Source organism: Rhinatrema bivittatum, chromosome 2 (assembly GCF_901001135.1).
Source record: "Rhinatrema bivittatum chromosome 2, aRhiBiv1.1, whole genome shotgun sequence".
Classification (NCBI taxonomy): domain Eukaryota; kingdom Metazoa; phylum Chordata; class Amphibia; order Gymnophiona; family Rhinatrematidae; genus Rhinatrema; species Rhinatrema bivittatum.
Genome location: NC_042616.1, coordinates 198240368 through 198261087, shown reverse-complemented (window position 1 = coordinate 198261087; position 20720 = coordinate 198240368). Strand labels below are relative to the sequence as shown.

At 42.2% G+C, this 20720-nt stretch overlaps 1 protein-coding gene across 1 annotated transcript; it reads left to right on the top strand.

Moving 5' to 3' along the window:
- The first annotated feature begins 237 nt into the window (after window positions 1-237).
- On the top strand, window positions 238-18918 carry LOC115084319 (anterior gradient protein 2-A-like). The gene is made up of 8 exons (XM_029589031.1): window positions 238-340; window positions 1354-1492; window positions 1860-1923; window positions 2315-2367; window positions 5396-5469; window positions 8715-8778; window positions 15020-15103; window positions 18541-18918. The coding sequence occupies exons 2-8, from the start codon at window positions 1366-1368 to the stop codon at window positions 18588-18590; spliced, it is 516 nt and encodes a 171-aa protein (XP_029444891.1). The 5' UTR covers window positions 238-340; window positions 1354-1365; the 3' UTR covers window positions 18591-18918.
- The last annotated feature ends 1802 nt before the right edge of the window (window positions 18919-20720 follow it).

Sequence of the window (20720 nt, the reverse complement as noted above, 5' to 3'; positions counted from 1 at the left end):
AATCAGCCTTTGGGCAAATCAGAAACCTGCATTTAAGCTTACCTGTACTTGGATTCTTGCCATACCCCTTATACGTTTTATTAACACCATAAATAAAGGAAAACATATCTTTTTGGTAAACCTGAGAACTTGATTCTTTTGTTGGCATAATGGAAAGTTACTTTTTGTTTCAAGAATTTGCCTGTAAAACTGGACTAAAGAAAAGGGGGCTTTGTCAGCATCATTCAAATGCAGGGCTGGAGGGTGGGGATAAGGTGCGCCAAGGTGTATAAATAGAGGATCTTTTATCACACTGCTAAGCATTCAGACCTGAAACACTTCCCTAGCTCTGGAAGAAAAGGTAAGACTGGTGCTTCTCTGCCAGAAATGCACTTGCTAAGATGAAACTTTAAACTTGAGTCACTACGACTATTGGTATCTTTCAGCTCCTTAGCTTAGCCCATGGAAGTTAGTATCTGAAAGCGGAAGAGAATGGACTCTAGAAAAGAGGAATGAGGAAATGTGAAATTAAATGCTACTCAGTCTTCTTATGGAGGGGAGATAACAAGAGTAATTTATAACCTCTTCATAGTCTTTATGTTTTGTTTATTAACTTTTAAAGCCCACCAAGCAAGCAACACTTTTCCTAAGACCTTCTAGTAGTTCTTACATGGTTTGGGGGAAAGGGATATGTGTGAGGATTTGTCTACAGGACAATACATTTTGAATGAACATGTACAACAAAGGCTCCGTTTGCTTACTATTCAGCTCAGTTCATGATACTGACTTTTGTTTTAGATTTAACATTATGCTGGGACACATTTTCTTTTAATTGATTGATTTGTAGCATATAAAAATAAACTCATCCCAACGTTATTGATAGAAAAAACAAACAAACAAAAAAATCACTCTTCTGTATAACCTCCAGAAATGTACTATAATGAGCATTTTGTGAATATTTATGTCACAAACTTAAACCGTGCTTTGCTGTTTTTGAGCAAATAAGCTAAATGAAATACCAAGCAGAATATTCTGCAGTTAGTGAAATTGATAGCTGCTGTTACACAGGTAGGTAGTTCATGATTCATATACCAAAAAAAAATGACCCTTAGCAGTGAGCTTCCCTCCATCTGAGAACATGCTTGCATCCTCAGCAGCATATATAGTATATTCTACTTGTAAATCTCGCTCTGCTCAGTTTTTCAGTTTCTGTGTTTTGGAAATGGTTGTGACCAAGAAAGTATCTTGGGTCTCCTGGGGGGAAACAATGTATAAATTAAAGGTAGCTCAGGCAGCATGTCAAGTGTTTGGACTTCACAGGTTTTCAGAGTTGGCAAGACGTTACATTTTCTTTTTTTTTAATGGCACTTTCAGCACTTGCCCACCATGGAAAAGGGATATATGTCAGTGTTTCTGCTGCTTGTGGCTGTCTCCCATAGCCTGGCCAAAGACATCCTAGGCAAAGACAGTGCCAAAAAGCTGGTGCTCAAAAAACCTCAGACTCTCTCCAGGGGTAAGAACTTCTCTTAGTATTCTCGTTTGTTGCTCCGCCCCCTCCTGACCCTCTTTCACCTCCCCTTAGTTTACAATTTCTTTCTTTCTTTTTTTTTTTTTTTTGTTACTTACCAGACTGGATCTCACAACCTTTTGAACATGTCCTTTCTGAAGCTTCTTTCCTATCCCTGATGTTGTGTCAATCTGGAATATGTCTGTATTTCTTTCTCCAGTTTATAAATCGAGCAGTATCTCCAGTGCAGCACTCGGCTTTCATCCCACAGACGTGTTTTTAAAATGCATGACTGACATGTTCTATGAAACACTGCACTGATGGTGTGACTGCCTTTCTTTAGTAAAATTGCTCTTTTGTCATTTTCCTACAGGGTGGGGAGACGACCTGGAATGGGTTCAGACATATGAGGAAGCCTTGTACAAAGCCAGGAGCAGGTAAATATTATTTACATAGTAATCTGTTTCTTTGTAAAGAAGATGTTGTACACATAGTGCCATCTACTGTACCATTAAAATATGCCTGAAATCAAGGTACAGGAACCTGAGCATGAAGCTCAACGATAATCATTGTGCTTTAAGATTGCAGCTCTGAAGTAACATCTCAGCATGCGTCCTAATCTGCTAACGCAAAGCATGCAGCACTGTATAGTCCCTGCTCTAAGGAGCTTATAGCCTAGTCAAGATAGACAGTCAGGCAAATCAGGACACTGATCTAAAGTCTCAAAGGTGGGATAACATCAGGGTCTTAACTGAGGACAGGAGCTCCTTTACATATTTCCAGCTGATGCATAAAATAATGCATCGTGTCCTTTTCTTTCCCTTCAAGCAATAAACCGCTGATGCTTATCAACCACCGTGAAGACTGCCCCCACTCTAAAGGTAAAATATTTAACTTATTGAATTTTGTTTATGATTTTAAAAAGAAATGGTCCTGATCTCCCTGGCACAATGCACAGTCTTGGCTATTTCCTAATGACAAACTCATTGAAATCCTCTTTTCTGCATGGTTTTTCATTTTTTAAAACAAAAGAGGTTATGCCACCATCAAATGTGTGCTCTGTTTGAGGGGGGACTGAAGCTTGGTCAATAGTGATTAGGGTGATAATTTTCATAACAGTACGCAGGCACACATGCGCACTTTCGTCAGCCCGCGTCCAGGGACACGGCTATTTTATAACATATGCGCGTGTTATAAAACAGGCTGGCTGCTTGCCCACATGCGCTGAATTTTAAGTGGGCATGCACATGTGCATGAAAATCCCATTTCTACTGCATAAGTGGGGTATTTTTTAAAAGGGACGCATACCGACACCATTGACAGTTTTGCAGGTTTGTTCCCAGTTTGCCCAGTTAAGGAATCGGTCTTCCAAACCCCCTTGGTTTAATAGCCATCCTTCCCCCTATTAACTCCAACCCTTAAAACCCCACTGATCTGCTATCCACAGCAGAAGTCAAGTTGCGCTGCAGGGCACCAGCGTGTACCAGTGCGCATAAGTATTTTCACACAAATTTCAGGTTCAAATCCTGGAATGCCCACAACCCCTTTTCAGAAGCTCTGAGATGTGTGTGTGCAGTAGCATTTGTGCACATATCTGGGTGACTTAAAATCCGCTCAGTGCACAGTGCATCTCTTGATTGAAGAATGCGTCGGGCTTTTAAAATTCACCTTATTACTGGGAGTTCTTGGCTTATTTAATTTGAATATTCTATACCCATGTGGCAAAGTAAGCCATGTGACATGTCTGCAGGAAGAAAAAAAGCTCATAGTGTTATCTTACTGTAGAATAAAAAGCTCAGCATGAAAAATGGTCTGAAATCCAAGTTTTGATTATAAAAATGCAATTTTAACAAGATTACGTATCTTGAATAAATTGAAGTACAAGATGAGTAGAACTGAATAAATAATTTTGTAGAGTCATGTATTCTCTTTCTTACAAGTAATTCATTCACTGCCATAAGTTATCCTTTGCCAGCATGTGAAGCTCTTGCACACAGATCATAAACAGAATTAGGGTCAATGTGAATGGCCACAATATATATATATATTAGAGATGTGCATTAGTTTATCACTAATTCGTTGTGATTTGGGGGGCTCGAACCCCGACACGGATTTTACCCAAACTTTGGGGAAAATTCATTTTTCGGGTTAGTACGGGGGAGAGGGGCACATTTATTAAAAAAAAAAACAAAAAAACACCCCAACCCTTCAATTTTACTTTGTTACAAACCACCCCCCCCCCCCCCCCCCCCACCACCACCATCCCAATCCCTCCCCAAGACTTACTAAAAGCCCTGGTGGTCCCGCGGGGTCTCACGAGCAATCTCTCCCTCCGGGCCATTGGTCTGTCGAGCCTGCTCCGAATCAAAATGGCGCCGATGGCCCTTTGCCCTTACGATGTCACAGGGGCTACCAGTGCCATTGATCAGCCCCGTCACATGGTAGAAGCAATGGAAGGCTGGTGCCATCTTGTGCTCCTACCATGTGACAGGAGCCGGCCAATGGCAACGGTAGCCCCTTTGACATAGTATGGGCAAAAGCTATCGGCGCCATTTTGAATACCCCCAAGACTTGCCAAAAGTCCCTGGTGGTCCAGCGTGGGTCCTAGAGCAATCTCCTGCACTTGGGCTGTCAACTGCCAGTATTCAAAATGGCGCCAATAGCCTTTGCCCTTACTATGTCACAGGGGCTACCGGTGCCATTGGTCGGCCCCTCTCACATGGTAGGAGCAATGGAAGGCCAGCGCCATCTTGTGTTCCTACCATGTGACAGGGGCCGACCAATGGCACCGGTAGCCCCTGTGACATAGTATGGGCAAAAGCAATCGGCGCCATTTTGAATACCCCCAAGACTTTCCAAAAGTCCCTGGTGGTCCAGCATCGGTCCTGGAGCGATCTCCTGCACTCAGGCTGTCGACTGCCAGTATTCAAAATGGTGCCGATAGCCTTTGCCCTTACTATGTCACAGGGGCTACCAGTGCCATTGGTTGGCCCCTCCTACATGGTAGGAGCACAAGATGGTACCGGCCATCCATTACTCCTACCATGTGACAGGGGCCGACCAATGGCACTGGTAGTCCCTGTGACATCGTAAGGGCAAAGGGCCATCGGCACCATTTTGATTTGTAGCAAGCCCGACAGCCCAGAGGGAGAGAATGCTCGCAGGACCCCGCTGGACTACCAGGGCTTTTAGTAAGTCTTGGGGAGGGATCAGGATGATGGGGGGGTTGTAACAAAGTAAAATTGAAGGGTTGGGGTGGGGGGGTTTTTTATTCGTTTTTCCGGGTTCGGGTTTCAGCTTCATTTTTGCAGAAAAACTATCCGTGGGAAAACGAGTTTTCCCACGAAGCACCCGAATTGAAACCTGACCCGACCCAGAAAAATGAAGCTCATCTCTAATACATATATATAGTGGGTTAGCCATGATCTTTTGACTGCTGCTTGTATATCTGAAGAAAGGCCTCATAAGCATACATGTAACAATGTTTTTACATAATTCTTATGCTGGACCACAAAAAGGTATAACAGTCTGCAAAGATTCTTGTTTCATATGAAGAAGAATTAATTGGCACATGAGTGGATAACTCTAGTCCTCCAGAGCTACAAACAGGCTTGGTTTTCAGGATAGCCACAATAAATATGAGATAGATATGCATGTACTACCTCCATTATATGCAAGCATCTTTTTTAAAAATTGGTGAAGCATTTTCTAGCTGCCTGAAAAATTATTATACATTTAGACAAACATAATTTAACAAAGAATCATAAGTGGCTTTATTATTATTATTTTAACACAATAAACATATTTCAAATGTGATGAGGTCAAAATATTTTTCCATTCAAGTTATGATCTGTGGCCATAAAGCAAGACAAAAAAGGACAACAGGATTAACTGAATATTTCTTTGCAGCTCTGAAGAAAGCTTTTGCTGAACACAAAGGCATTCAGAAATTAGCAACAGAATTTATTCTTCTAAATGTTATTGTAAGTTTCATTACAGTTTATTTACTTTCATTATTTACTTTATCCACTTTATTTATTTATATTTTTAATTTATTATTTTATATTTATTATTATAATATATAAAAAATAAATATATTTATGTACTTATTTACATTATTGCTTACATTATTTGCTTAAAGTTTTCCCTGTTTGCATACAAACTATTAATCTTAATACAAACTAGTTTACTAAATGGCTAGTCCAAAATTAGTTTCTGTCCCCTTCACATGCATTCATCATTAAAATTCAGCAACATTTACCTCAGGCTAACAATCAGACTGATACAGTACAGTGCACTGTTAGCCTGCCCTTGGACTCACGTTTTCCCTTACCCCTTATTCAGTAAGGGGAGGAAAACGCGCGTCCAACCCGCAGCACCTAATAGGGCCCTCAACATGCAAATGCATGTTGATGGCCCTATTAGGTATGCCCGCGCGATACAGAAAGTAAAATGTGCAGCCAAGCCGCACATTTTACTTTCAGAAATTAGCGCTGACCCAAAGGTAGGTGCTAATTTCTTCCAGCACCGGGAAAGTGCACAGAAAAGCAGTAAAAACTGCTTTTCTGTGTACCCTCGGACTTAATATCATGGCGATATTAAGTCCGAGGTCCTGAAGAGTAAAAAAAGTAAAAAAAAAAAATTTGAATTCGGCCTGCGGCTGTCGGACCGAAAACCGGACGCTCAATTTTGCCGGCGTCCGGTTTCCGAGCCCGTAGCTGTCAGCGGGCTCGAGAACCAACGCCGGCAAAATTGAGCGTCGGCTGTCAAACCCACTGACAGCCGATGGTGTTTGTCCGCTCTCCCGCGGACTTTACTGAATTGGCCTGAATGAGATTTGTACAATGTTCTCTCAACCTAGCTTGATGGACTTTCTACCTGGGTAACATCAAGCTAGGTTGAGAGAACATTGTACAAATCTCATCTTTGTGAAAGTTTCCTCACTCCGAAGGACATCAAATCTTCACAAGAGTGTACTGTTCAGTTCTTATGTCTCACGCTGTATGTAAAAGTGGCCCCTAACCCCCACACTACTACCTAAACCTCACCCCGAGTTACTAGGTGGGCCTCCTATAGTAGCATAAATAGCTGCTTAGTATAGTGCCACCACCATAGGTGTACTCTCTCTCTTTTTCGTTTGCTCTTTCCTTCCTCTTTCCCTCATCTCAGGCCCTTCCCCCCCCCCCCCCCCCCCCTCTCCTCCATATCACAGGCCCTTCCCCAGCCTAAAAATGCCCAAAACGGAATTTGTGAAAAAAATCGCAAATTGTGTTATGGGCATAATGCATGATATCGCACAGCTTAACGCTATCGAAAAAGGTGTCCTTATTTTCGGCGTTAAATCTGTGCGATATCATGCGTTATGGCTTCACACTTTGCAAAGCCAGCCCACTTTTGTGGAAATCCCCCCCCCCCCAACTCCTCCCCAATTCTTCCCCTTTAAAAAATTAGCATTGCGCCATGCGTTATGGTGCTGATTGCATGCGTTAAAGCCATATTGCATTTTGAAGAATGATGCAGCGTGTTTGCTCCAGCAGCTAATACTGTATATCTGGAAATAAAATTTAGGTTTCATTAATACAAAAAGTATCTTGCTTAAAAGTCAAGAGCTCATCATAGACTTCCCATATTAAATATTCCAAAAAGACAAAGGATCCAGTAAGGAAGGTCCTGTTGACTTCAGTGTCCTGTCTTGTTCATATAACTTTTTTTTTTTTTGCCTCTCTTCTCCTCATGTCTGTTGCCAAATATATGAACATATCTGAGCACATTCAAGCAACTAGCAAGAGAAGTATCCCTAATTAAATAAGGCATTTAGACAGTAACTTTGATACTGGTGCGTGGGCGCATATATACGCACAAATACCAGCTTGCACCATAGAACCTGGTGCTTTTATAACATACGTATATGTGCGTATAGGTATCCATGGTATAAAATAGGCTCAATGCGTGTACATGTGCACACAATTTTATATGGACACGCGCATGTGCGCGCAAATGCCACCTCTACCGCATAAGTGGGAGAATTTTATAAGGGACACATTCTAACATCATTACTAGTTTTCCCAGTTCATTTGTTGTTTGCTCAGTTAAGGGATAGGACTTCCAAACCCCCTTAGGTTATTAGCCTCCCTTCCCCTTGTTAGCTCCAACCCTTAAAACCCCACTGACTAGTCTAGCTTTTTTTTTTGGTCACTTACATGCCATCTATAGCAGTAGTAAAGTTACCCAGCAGGGGACCCCAGCGTGTGCTTTGTGTGCATGAATATTATTTACACGCACATTTCATGTTAAAGTATCAGAACACCCATATCCCACCCTTTGCTCATGCCCAGCCCCTTTTTTGGGCTCTCTCACTTGTGCACATACCAGGAGATATGCGCGTACACAAGTGACTTTTGAAATTCGCTCGGCATATTTCCCAGTTTTGGCGCGTGCCAGGCTTTTAAAATTCACCTTTTATAGCGCTTACCAATTTAATAAGAAAGTTAGAGTACAGGTAGCCAGGTGATTTGGGACCCACAGAACTTTAGTTGGTATGGCAACTGAATTAATTCTCCAGGCTCCAAAATATCCAAACAATTTATCTGTACAACAAATGTAAAAAAATAAATAAAAATACATTGCCCACATAGGATTTATTCTGATTTCCCCCATCTTTTATCTCTGGCTATATGGAGTTATTTAGTCAATCTAGCCATGGGCTAAAACATTTTCATATTTATTTCCTTTAACTAAAGCCACCTGATTGCTTTCTGTTATAAAGAGGAATGTGCAGATTCCACACACAAATGTTTGCACTGATAATTGTAGACTAGGTAATATACCATGCCTATTGTTAATGATGACTGGGTGATTTTATTTCAGACTCTTACTTATTTATTATTTTTATATACCAACATTTGATCTGAGATATCACACCGGTTTACATTCAGGTACTGTAGGTATTTCCCTTTCCCCAGAGGGCTTACAATCTAAGTTTTGTACCTGAGGCAATGGAGGGTAAAGTGACTTGCCCAAGGTCACAAGGAGCGACAGCAGGACTTGAATGCTGGTCTCCTGGTTTGTAGCCCACTGCTCTAACCACTAGACTATTCCTTCTCCCTTACTTGTTAGTTTAGTAATATAAATACAATTAAGGTTAAACAGAACTTTGTACTCATTTGGTTTACCAACATAATTTACAATCATTCTACATTTCTAATGTTACAATCATTTCTAATTTCAGCATGATCCAGTAGACAAGAACCTCGCACTTGATGGCCAGTATGTTCCTAAGGTCATCTTTGTGGGCAAGTATTTTATGTTTTCAAGATAATGTGACACACATATCAAAAGAAACCGGGCAATCCTAGTTGTAATTTCAAGTGAGATTATTCATAAAAAGAGAAAATTCACTTTTGAAGGATCCTTAATTTCCATAATCTGGTCAAATGGTGTAATGAACCCAAGATAATACTTGTAGATGAGGAAAGATAGCAGAGCTTCTACATCTCACTAAGTAGGAGGAAGTCCTTTTGGCTCAACTGTAGAGTTGCTGTGTCTAGACCAGAAGTGCTGTTCCTTGTCCAACTGAGACAGTTTAATTTGGGGAATTTTTAGGTTGTAGTTCAGTAATTTTGAATAATTAATACGCTCCTCCTCGGTTGAATCACTTCCTCACAGTGGGTCATTTGCAAATGCTTAGTGCTGTTGCTACAATTTGTCATCTCCTATAAAGGAAATTGAAGAGGATGCTGACTCTTTTTAATCCTCCCTCTCAGCTATGTGCCCCACACTAGAAGGAGGGTATTGACCATGAGCAGCTTCTTATATGGGTTCCTTCTTTCACAAGACAGCGACCCACGAGGCCTACCCTTATGTTCTATCAACTCAACATGTTGACTCATGGTTGATTTAGGCTCCTTGAGTCAGGTCTCTAGAGCTGAGATCTAATGAAAGTCTCCTTGAGTCAAAGTTAGAAGCAGCTCATATTACAAAAGTAAATACAATTCTCCCAACAACTCCCTTCCCATTCACAACCTCTGCCACAACTGCCACAACAACCAAACTGGATCTTTCATCCACAGTCACCATCACCATCACCTAGGGCCTAATTCACTAACGGGTAAATTTTCAGAACCCGGTGCGTGCAAATACCAGGAGATACGCGCGTGGCCGGGCCTTGCGTGCACCGAGCGCATTTTCAAAACAGCCCGGCTATGCGCCTGTCTTCTGTATGTGCAGAGGTGCTGGGCTCTGTGAAAGGGGTGGGGCGGGGGGACTGGCAGGGACAGCAGCCATTAGGCCCTGTAAGTTTTAAAACAAAAATAAATTCTAATAGTTAATTGGAGTGGGCTGGGAGGGAACTGGGAATGGTGCCATTGCATTGCTGCATGGTTGGTTTGGTTTGTTGTTTTTTTTTTTTTAAATGCCTCCCCCTTGCTTGCGTGAGTCGCAACCCGTCTGCACCGATATAAAATCGGGCACACACGTATTGTATTTTATAACATGCGTGCGGCGACACAACTTTGCTACAGCTCCTCGTTAGGTTCAGGAGCTCAGTGAACATCAGGGGGAGAGCGAGAGAGAGAACAAGAGACTCTTCATAGGGTTCAGTCTGATACTTTATATATGGACCATTGGAAGGGAGCACTTTGATTTGTGGTGACTTTTCGGGAGGTGGGTTGGGGTTAGCGGGGAGGTGTTACAGACACATTCAGAGGTATCCATTGAAAAACTGACATCGTTAAAGAATTTTAGACCTTATAAGTGATGAAAAGGAATTGATTTCTACAATGCAGCTGGCAGAGACTGCAGTGTACAAATCAATTCATTTTAGAATTGTCATCACTTATAAAGTAAAAAATCCTTTAACGATGTCAATTTTACAATGGATACCTCTGAATGTGTCTGTAACACCACCCCGCTAACCCCAACCCACCTCCCGAAAAGTCACCACAAATCAAAGTGCCCCCTTATAATGGTCCATATATTAAGTATCAGACTGAACTCTAAATGAAGGTGAATTTTTAAACTCGCGCGCGGATGTCCATGTGAGCACGGTTCCCGGTGTGCGCACCTGGACACGCCAATTTTATAACATGCATGCACCGATGCACATATGTTACAAATCCGCACCTGATTTTAGGTTGGCACGCACATGTGCATGTGAGTGACGACTCGCACTTGTAAGGGGGGGGGATTCTGTAACATCCGTGTGGTGACATAATCGGGCCTTTCCCCAGTTCCCTCCCAGTCTACTCCAATAAAGGAACGGACTGGGAGGGAACTTACTAAAACCCTCATCTACCCTACCTCCCTTTTCCCCTCTCCACCCCGACCCCTAAAACCCCTCCATGCGGCTATGTATTTTTTGTTGCAAAACCTACCTGCTCTCCTGAGCAGTAGTAAGTTGCGGGGCCAGCAGGCTGCTGGTGCGCGCCTCAGCAGGACAGCGCCTAATGGCACTGTCCCGGCCCACTCATGCCTGGCCCAGACCTTCCCCTGGCCCACCCCTTTTTTATTTTGCTGGCTCTTCCGCATGTTCTGGGAGTTACGCGCATGGCCAGGGACCTTTGAAAATGCCCGGGGCGTGCACGCAGCCCGGCCAAGCGTGTATCTCCCGGTAATGGCGCATGCTGGCTTTTGAAAACTCACCCGTAAGTCTCTCTCTCTCTTAATCTCTCTCAGTAAAGTGGTGCTGAGGGAAAGTTTGGAGTTACGTGCGTCAGTGCTGGCCCCGCCTCTGGAACACCCATGCCCTGCCCCTTTTTCTGGGCACATATACCTCAATGTTTGCATGTACTTCCCAGTTATTTAAAATTTGCGTACCTGCCACTTACACGTGTTTGTGGTCGTTTTTGCATGTGCAAGGCTTTTAAAATTGACCTTTTAGCTAATCAGTCTCTTATTCGACTTACGCCTGAATTTTTAAAAGGCCACACATGTAAAAATCGGGGGTTACGCGTGTGGCCGGGCCTTGTGTGCACCGCACATATTTTCAACAGGGCCCGACCACACGCGTAACCCCCGTTATGCGCCGAAGTGCCGGCCCAGAGAAAGGGGTGGTCTGGGGGGGGGGGGGGGCGGGGCTGGCCAGTACAGCAGTCATTTGCCGCTGTGCCAGGGAAGTGTGAGCTAGCAGGCTGCCGATGCGCGCAAGCGGGGTTTATATAGGATAGGGATAGGGGGTGGGGAGGAGAGGAGAAGGGAGGTTAGGTAGGTGGGTTAGAAAGTTCCCTCCCAGTGCGCTCCTTAATTGGAGCGCACTGGGAGGGAACTGGGAGAGGCCCGATCTCGTCGCCGCGCCTACTTTTTAAAAATTAGGGGCCCCCCCCCCTGCGCACGACACTGCAAATGTGCTTGCGGATTACAAAATCTGGTGCGCATATGCGCACATTTTATAAAGTCAATGTGTCCATGTGTGCGCGCTGGGAAGCGCGCACACATGGACACGCACGCGCCCACCTTTTAAAATCTACCCCTTAATTTCTCTGTTGTACATATTCTTACAGTTTACCTGACATTTTGGCATATAGAACCAAATTATAATCTTCAGTTTGGCTATCATAATTTTAGTTTATTTCGATTTACATTCCACATTTATTAAATTCACTCAAAATGAATTTGAGCAAAAATACTACAAGTTTAGATGGTAACTTTTAAACCGGCGCCCAGAGATGCAGCCATTTTATACCATATTTGTGCATGTTATAAAATATCCTGGCTGTGCGCCCATTTGCACTTAATTTTAAGTGGTGTGGACATGTGCACACAAATCCTGCTTCTACCTTGTAAGTCGGGGGATTTTAAAAGTGACGCAAACAGAAGCCAATACTAGTTAAATAAGTTCATCCAAGGGTCATTCAATTAAGGGAAAGGTTCTCCACCCCACCACACCCCACCCCCTCAGTTTAATAGCCTTCTCTCCTCCCAGTTAGCCAAGACCCTTAAAAAACCCCCCCGCAGATCTGCCTAATTTTCTGTGCTTTATAACTTACACCTCCTCCATAGCGGAAATAAACTTACACAGCAGGGGATCTGGATGCACGAGCAGGCGCATCTCTGGTTCACATCCCGAAACACCCATCCCCCATCCAGACTACACCCCACCCCTTTTTGAAAACTTTTGAGATGTGCATGCTGCGAGGGATATGCATATATTTTGGCAGCTTTTAAAATCCGCTCAGCGCTCGTAAGCCCAACTTGTGCACACATCTTCTAATTTATGCGCGCTCTGGGCTTTTAAAATTCACCTTTTAAAGCAAGCTAAATATGGGCTAGTCAACACAGGCACAATGATAGCTAATTTGGCTTTCTTGTCTAGCTGATTTAAGCTGTTATTGTGCCTGTATTATTTTATAGGGATGTGAATCGTGTCCAACGATCGATTTCGGCTGGGAGGGGGAGGGAATCGTATTGTTGCCGTTTGGGGGGGTAAAATATCGTGAAAAATCAAAAAAACGTAAAATCGCAAAACCGGCACATTAAAACCCCCTAAAACCCACCCCCGACCCTTTAAATTAAATCCCCCACCCTCCCGAACCCCCCCCCCCCCAATGACTTAAATAACCTGCGGGTCCAGCGGCGGTCCGGAACGGCAGCGGTCCGGAACGGGCTCCTGCTACTGAATCTTGTTGTCTTCAGCCGGCGCCATTTTCCAAAATGGCGCCGAAAAATGGCGGCGGCCATAGACGAACACGATTGGACGGCAGGAGGTCCTTCCGGACCCCCGCTGGACTTTTGGCAAGTCTTGTGGGGGTCAGGAGGCCCCCCCCCAAGCTGGCCAAAAGTTCCTGGAGGTCCAGCGGGGGTCAGGGAGCGATTTCCCGCCGCGAATCGTTTTCGTACGGAAAATGGCGCCGGCAGGAGATCGACTGCAGGAGGTCGTTCAGCGAGGCGCCGGAACCCTCGCTGAACGACCTCCTGCAGTCGATCTCCTGCCGGCGCCATTTTCCGTACGGAAAATGGCGCCGGCCATACGCGTATGGCCGGCGCCATTTTCCGTACGAAAACGATTCGCGGCGGGAAATCGCTCCCTGACCCCCGCTGGACCTCCAGGAACTTTTGGCCAGCTTGGGGGGGGGGCCTCCTGACCCCCACAAGACTTGCCAAAAGTCCAGCGGGGGTCCGGAAGGACCTCCTGCCGTCCAATCGTGTTCGTCTATGGCCGCCGCCATTTTCGGCGCCATTTGGAAAATGGCGCCGGCTGAAGACAACAAGATTCAGTAGCAGGAGCCCGTTCCGGACCGCTGCCGTTCCGGACCGCCGCTGGACCCGCAGGTTATTTAAGTCATTGGGGGGGGGGGGTTCGGGAGGGTGGGGGATTTAATTTAAAGGGTCGGGGGTGGGTTTTAGGGGGTTTTAGTGTGCCAGCTCACGATTCTAATGATTTATAACGATAAATCGTTAGAATCTCTATTGTATTGTGTTCCATAACGGTTTAAGACGATATTAAAATTATCGGACGATAATTTTAATCGTCCTAAAACGATTCACATCCCTATTATTTTATAGCTGGGACTGTATGTTCCCTATTTTGATTATTTAATGCAATGTACTATATTTTTATACCTTATTATGCTCTTTCAGGTACTTAGAAATATTCAATAGTAATTCTTTTTGGAAAATTTGTAAAAACAAAAAAAGGTCTTGATTCTCAGATCAAGACTGCTTATAAAAAAAAAATAGAACATTTTAAGGATGAGCAGAAGCAATGTTTTGTTGTACAGTGCATGCTTTTGTATTCTCAAGCATTTTTGGCTTTGGATATTCTTTAACGTTTTTAAAATACTGCCCAACATTTACTGGGGGGGGGGGGGGGGAGAAGAGGCCCAATTTCCTCCTATTTCCTCATGCTTCTACCACATTAAAAATCCACAAGCCTTCATTCACAACTTTCCAGGTTTTTTTCCCATTTAAAATTCTTTTACCCTCTCTTCTCCCCTCCCCCCCCTTCCCCCTTCCTCCTTCCTATCCCCAGCCATCACAGCAGCCCTTGGCAAGGGAGTAGAGAACACAGTTCCCTCCAGAATCCCTTACACACGCCCCTCAAGTCTGCAAGGAAAGGAACACCTTACCTTCCAGAGCTGTGAGCATTCTCCCTCCCCCCATCAGTACAGGAGCCAGGCACAGGATTTCAACAGAGGCTTCCCTGCTGCTGTCACTGATCTGACCCAACCTTGGCTTTTCATGTGGACATCTTCAGCAGTTATTGCCTAGTGCCCCCACGCAACTCGAGTTATTGTACAGCAGATGAGTTACCCCAAGCGCTGCTGCCACTTCCGTGCCAAATACATTGCAATAAAGGTCAACAAACAAAATGGTTTAAGGTGATTCCTTTTTGGCTTTTTGAACTAACTCCACTATATTTCTTGTGTAAGTTAGTCCATGAAAACCATATTGCCTTAAATATTTTGTCTGTTGACTTTTATTTCCATGAATTCAAGTAGATTGGCATGGCTACAACCCTACTTTACCCAAATACATTGGAAAACTGTGCATTGACCAGCTCTTGTGTTTTGTGTTTTTTATTTTTTTATTTCCTCACAGATCCATCTATGACAGTGAGAGCAGATATTGCTGGGAAGTACTCAAACCATCTCTACACCTATGAGCCTAATGATTGTGACCTGTGTAAGTATTTTATACTCAATATAGAAATATAAATTGATGTCTGTCTGGGAACTTTGGCAAGATACTTAGACATTTTTTGCATGTTAATTAGTTGCAATAAATATCCCTCCTCCCACCTGCCAAGAAAGAGAAACTGGATGAAACTTTTATTTTCCAGTATGTTATCTCTGATATAGAGTGAAACTTACAAAAATTGGATGGCCATCAAAATGCATTATGGTGTTAACATCTCCGATAATTTGTTAACACATGCATTATTTTTCATAACGCATCGTATGGATGCAAATTTTTTGGAGGGGTGGGATCAGGGAGGAGTTTGGGTGGGATTTAGTTAAATGAGGGATATTATCGCTGGAAATATCTACACCTTTCTTCCTGGCATTAGGCTGTACGATATGCATGAAATGGCCATAACGCAAATCACGATACCTTTTTGGAATTGTGTTTTGGCCATTGCTGGGCTTGGGGATGGAGAAGGGGAAGAGGGGAGAGGGAAGAGGGGAGAGGGGGGGAGTGGAGTGGAGTAGAGAGAGAGAGAGCCTCAGGAAGGGGCCTCACTGTGTGCACCTATTTATATCTCTATAGTAAGGCCATCTAATAGGTGGAGGTGAGATGTTGGTGGTGGTTTTGGGTTTAGGGGCCAGTTTCGCATGTAGAGTGAGATCTATGAAAAGCACGTACACCTTGGTGAAGATTTGACGTCATTTGGAGTGAGGAAGGTCTCACAAAGATGAAATTTTGTACTATGTTATCTCACTCTAGCTTGAACATACCCTGTCCATAATTTCATCTTTGTGAGACCTTCCTCACTCCAAATGACATCAAATCTTCACCTTGACCTATTAGGTGGCCCTCCTACAGAGATATAAAAACGTAACTACTATGAGGCCCTTGTAGATAGTCATTCAGTCTCTCTCTCTCAACACGTTTTGATGAATCTAGCTACAAGTTTGCATTATATAGATTTCTTCTCTGTTGAGCATGAAGTAACATTTAAATAGGACATGAAATGTGGTACCATTGTGACTACTAGTAAGGCTTCAGTCACTATGCTCAAATGTTACCTAGCGGATATTGTTCCAGCCACAGAGTCCCCATAGCCAATGTTATGTTGCTAACATTGTGATATGCTTATATGGCAAACTTTGTTAAAGACTCATTGTGACCATGAGAAATAAAAAGCATTTATTTTATTTACTTTTAAAACATTGGTCTTAGTATTTCATCCTTGTTAGATACTGGGAAAACTAGATGGCCATAGTACAAGAAAATACTAACGTCATAACATAGAAATGAAGAGAAAGTGGCCCACCAATAGTTTATGTAGCATTGAACCAGGATACAGTTGTGAAAAATCTCTTTACCACAGAGAGGCGAAAGTTAAGAACATAAGAACCACCATACTGGGTTAGACCAAGGGTCCATGAAGCCGGTACCTGCTTATGCCTTTTCCTACTTTCTTCATTTGGGTCCTCGTTCCAATTTGTGAAGGTTGTTCTTTTGGCTATAATAAGCCTCTTCAACCTCACCTTTTAACCACACCAGCAGTCATTGGGTCTTCCTTTCACCTTTTCTTTAATGTTTGGAATGCATCTGGTCTGGGCTCTCCGGATGGTATTTTTAAACAGTGTCTACACCTGAGGTAAACTCTTAACCTTTGCAGCTGCACCTTTTAGATTCTTCTGTTTTCCTTGTTTTATCATGGGATCCCTTTTGAAAGTTGAATGCTAGAACAGTACTTTACCTTTAGTGTCCTAACTCCAGTTCAATCAATTGCATTATGATCAATTATTGCCAAGTAGCTCCGCAACTGTTACCTATTGCACCGCATCCTGTGTTCCACTATTATTATTATTTTTTTTATTTATAGACCTTTGATATTCTGCCTTTTAACAAGAATGGCCTCAAGTTGGATTACAATCAAAATTTAGCAACAGACAAATTACAATCAAATTTAGGCACCAATTGCAATTAAAATAAATTTGCAGTTTTGAATTTACAGTAGGAAAAGCATTGAGAGTGCAGGTTTCCAGTCCACTAAGGATTAGGTCTAAGATACCCACTTCTCTCAGTTCCTTGGCCAGCTGCTCTATGAAGCAGTCACTTATTTCATTTAGAAATCTTTAAAACCCTAGAAATGACAATTAACCAGTCAATATTGAGGTAAGCAAAATCTCCCATTATTCTGTTGCCAAATCCACATCTCTAATTTCTGTTAGACTTCTGGCATTTGCAGGAAAACATTTCAAAAGTATGTTTTATGTTTTTATGTAATTAAATCACAAATGGATTGTGATACATTACAGGAGGACCTTGCAAGACTGGAAGATGGGGCATCCAAATGGCAGATGAAATTTAATGTGGACAAGTGCAAGGTGTTGCATATAGGGAAAAATAATTCTTGCTATAGTTACACGATGTTAGGTTCTATATTAGGAGCTACCACCCAGGAAAAAGATCTAGACAACATAGTGGATAATACTTTAAAATCATCGGCTCAGTGTGCTGCAGCAATCAAAAAAGCAAACAGAAAGTTAGGAATTATTAGGAAGGGAATGGTTAATAAAACGGAAAATGTCATAATGCCTCTATATCGCTCCATGGTGGGACCGCACCTTGAATTCTGTGTACAATTCTGGTCGCTGCATCTCAAAAAAGATAAAGTTGCAATGAAGAAGGTACAGAGAAGAGCAACCAAAATGAAAAGGAGAATGGAACAGCTCCCCTATGAGGAAAGACTAAAGAGGTTAGGACTTTTCAGCTTGGAGAAGAGATGACTGAGGGGGGATATGATAGTTCTTGGAGGAGAAGTCCATTACCTGCTATTAATTAAGTTGACTTAGAGAATAGCCACTGCTGCTATAACTAGCAACGGTAACATGGAATAGACTTAGTGTTTGGGTACTTGCCAGATTCTTATGGCCTGGATTGGCCACTGTTGGAAACAGGATGCTGGGCTTGATGGACCCTTGGTCTGACCCAGTATGGCACGTTCTTATTGGTACCTACATGTACAACAATAGGTGGCGCCTTTAAAATCCAATACGTGAGGATTTTACCTTTGCACCAGGCAGGGAAGTTACCAAGTGATCCTCATGTCCATCTGCCACCCAGCTCTCTACATTCCTATTGATTGAATTGCCAACTACGACAGCTGTCCTAACCCTTCCCTCCTGGGCACAAGTTTATTGTCCTCAAGTGGCTCACTATGCAATAAATATGACATGCAGTACATAGGCCAAAGTATTCACTATCTAAGCATACAAAAAAAAAAAAGGGATTGCTTGAAAAAGGTATATCACTGAATGTCAAGCTATCAGCAACCCTGCACAAACATTAGCTTGTCATTTCTTAGAAAACTTTTGTTAAATTTACGCTGACAGCTGTGCAGAATAGATCATCAGCTAACATATTTTACTTATGTGTTTCATTTCTAGTACAAAATAACATGGTTAAAGCCCTCAAACTACTGAAGACTGAATTATAAGAAAACGATGGCTATGATTTCTGACTTCACATTCCTGCTCCTCTCACTAGCAGTTCTATTGAAATTCATGCCACTGCTGTACATTTATATGTAATATTGTGATCTGTATTGCTATATTAACATTTTCAAACTTGGTGGTTTGGAGTATGCAATTTTTGTTTTTTTTTAATATTCTGTATGCTTCAGTGTAAGCAATCATTTTTTAAATAAATCCATTTTGGGGTATTTATATTCTGTATGTGTAGGTTATTGTGTCTGCTTTGCACAGCAACATAATAAAAACTGTGTCATTTTTAAAAATCTGTCTCTAATAAAACTGTCCTAGAGAGTATTGCTTTAATTCTTTCTGACATAAGTTTAGATATAGCTGAACATCGTAAGCCAGAGCAAACTTAATGTCGAATCAAATTTTGAAGGTTTCCCTTTAGTGCTGGCAGAGCGCACAACATTTCAAGCGGACTGAAACACTTCTCTTAAAGCACACACTGAAATCCTTGCTATCCTTCTCTTCCTTAGCTCAATATTTTATTTATTTCATTTATTTAAAGCTTTTATATACGGAAGTTCGTACGTACATCAGTTTACCAAGAACAGAGAGGAAGAAGGAGGAAAAGAAGGAGTAGAAGTTACATTAAACAAACTAACTGGTTACATAATATGGCATCAAGTAGATGGCTATAATATTCATTGAAAAGCACTAGATTTTCTTCCAGGTATTTTTTTAAACTTATAAAATATTAATTTGTTTTCCATCAAAGGGATCCTAGATAATCCCACTTTACATGTACACAGAGATTTCGTATTACAGATACAGTAAAACTTTCAAAGCCATTTCTACAGTCTGTCTGCCCAATATGCTCATAAACCTAGCCACAGTGAGCAGGGAGGGGTATTCTTGGGACAAGCTTTGCACTTTGTATTTTCAAAAGTTTGTGCATAAATCCCGTCCCCCTCCCCCCCAAAAAAATAAAAGTTGTACAAGTTAGCAGGTGTAATTGTATGCAGATCATTCTGGTGGGATAATGTACAAGTTAGCAGGTGTAATTGTATGCAGATCATTCTGGTGGGATAATGTACAAGTTAGCAGGTGTAATTATATGCAGATCATTCTGGTGGGATAATGTACAAGTTAGCAGGTGTAATTGTATGCAGATCATTCTGGTGGGATAATGTACAAGTTAGCAGGTGTAATTGTATGCAGATCATTCTGGTGGGATAATGTACAAGTTAGCAGGTGTAATTGTATGCAGATCATTCTGGTGGGATAATGTACAAGTTAGCAGGTGTAACTGTATGCAGATCATTCTGGTGGGATAATGTACAAGTTAGCAGGTGTAATTGTATGCAGATCATTCTGGTGGGATAATGTACAAGTTAGCAGGTGTAATTGTATGCAGATCATTCTGGTGGGATAATGTACAAGTTAGCAGGTGTAATTGTATGCAGATCATTCTGGTGGGATAATGTGCAAGTTAGCAGGTGTAATTGTATGCAGATCATTCTGGTGGGAGAATGTACAAGTTAGCAGGTGTAATTGTATGCAGATCATTCTGGTGGGAGAATGTACAAGTTAGCAGGTGTAATTGTATGCAGATCATTCTGGTGGGAGAATGTACAAGTTAGCAGGTGTAATTGTATGCAGATCATTCTGGTGGGATAATGTGCAAGTTAGCAGGTGTAATTGTATGCAGATCATTCTGGTGGGATAATGTACAAGTTAGCAGGTGTAATTGTATGCAGATCATTCTGGTGGGATAATGTATAAGTTAGCAGGTGTAATTGTATGCTAATCATTCTGGTGGGATAATTTTCAAAGGGGAAAGTAGGCACATACTTTCCCTTTGAAATTTGGTGTCAGGTTCACAGGTAATTGCCTTTAGATTCAAGCAGATATTACAAAATTACCCCCAAACATACATCATCCTTTTTCACGCAAATAGCAAGCTATTATTAGAGTTTTACTGCATACTTTTCCTGAATATTTCTTAGCCAGCTAAGGAAAATAACTAGCAAGAAGAAAAAGGTTTTAAAAAGTTTATAAATTTAGAAAAATAACTTATCAAGTCAAACATGTTATGTGTCATTTTAATCTGTACAGTCAAGGAAATTAATAGCATCACTTTACTGATC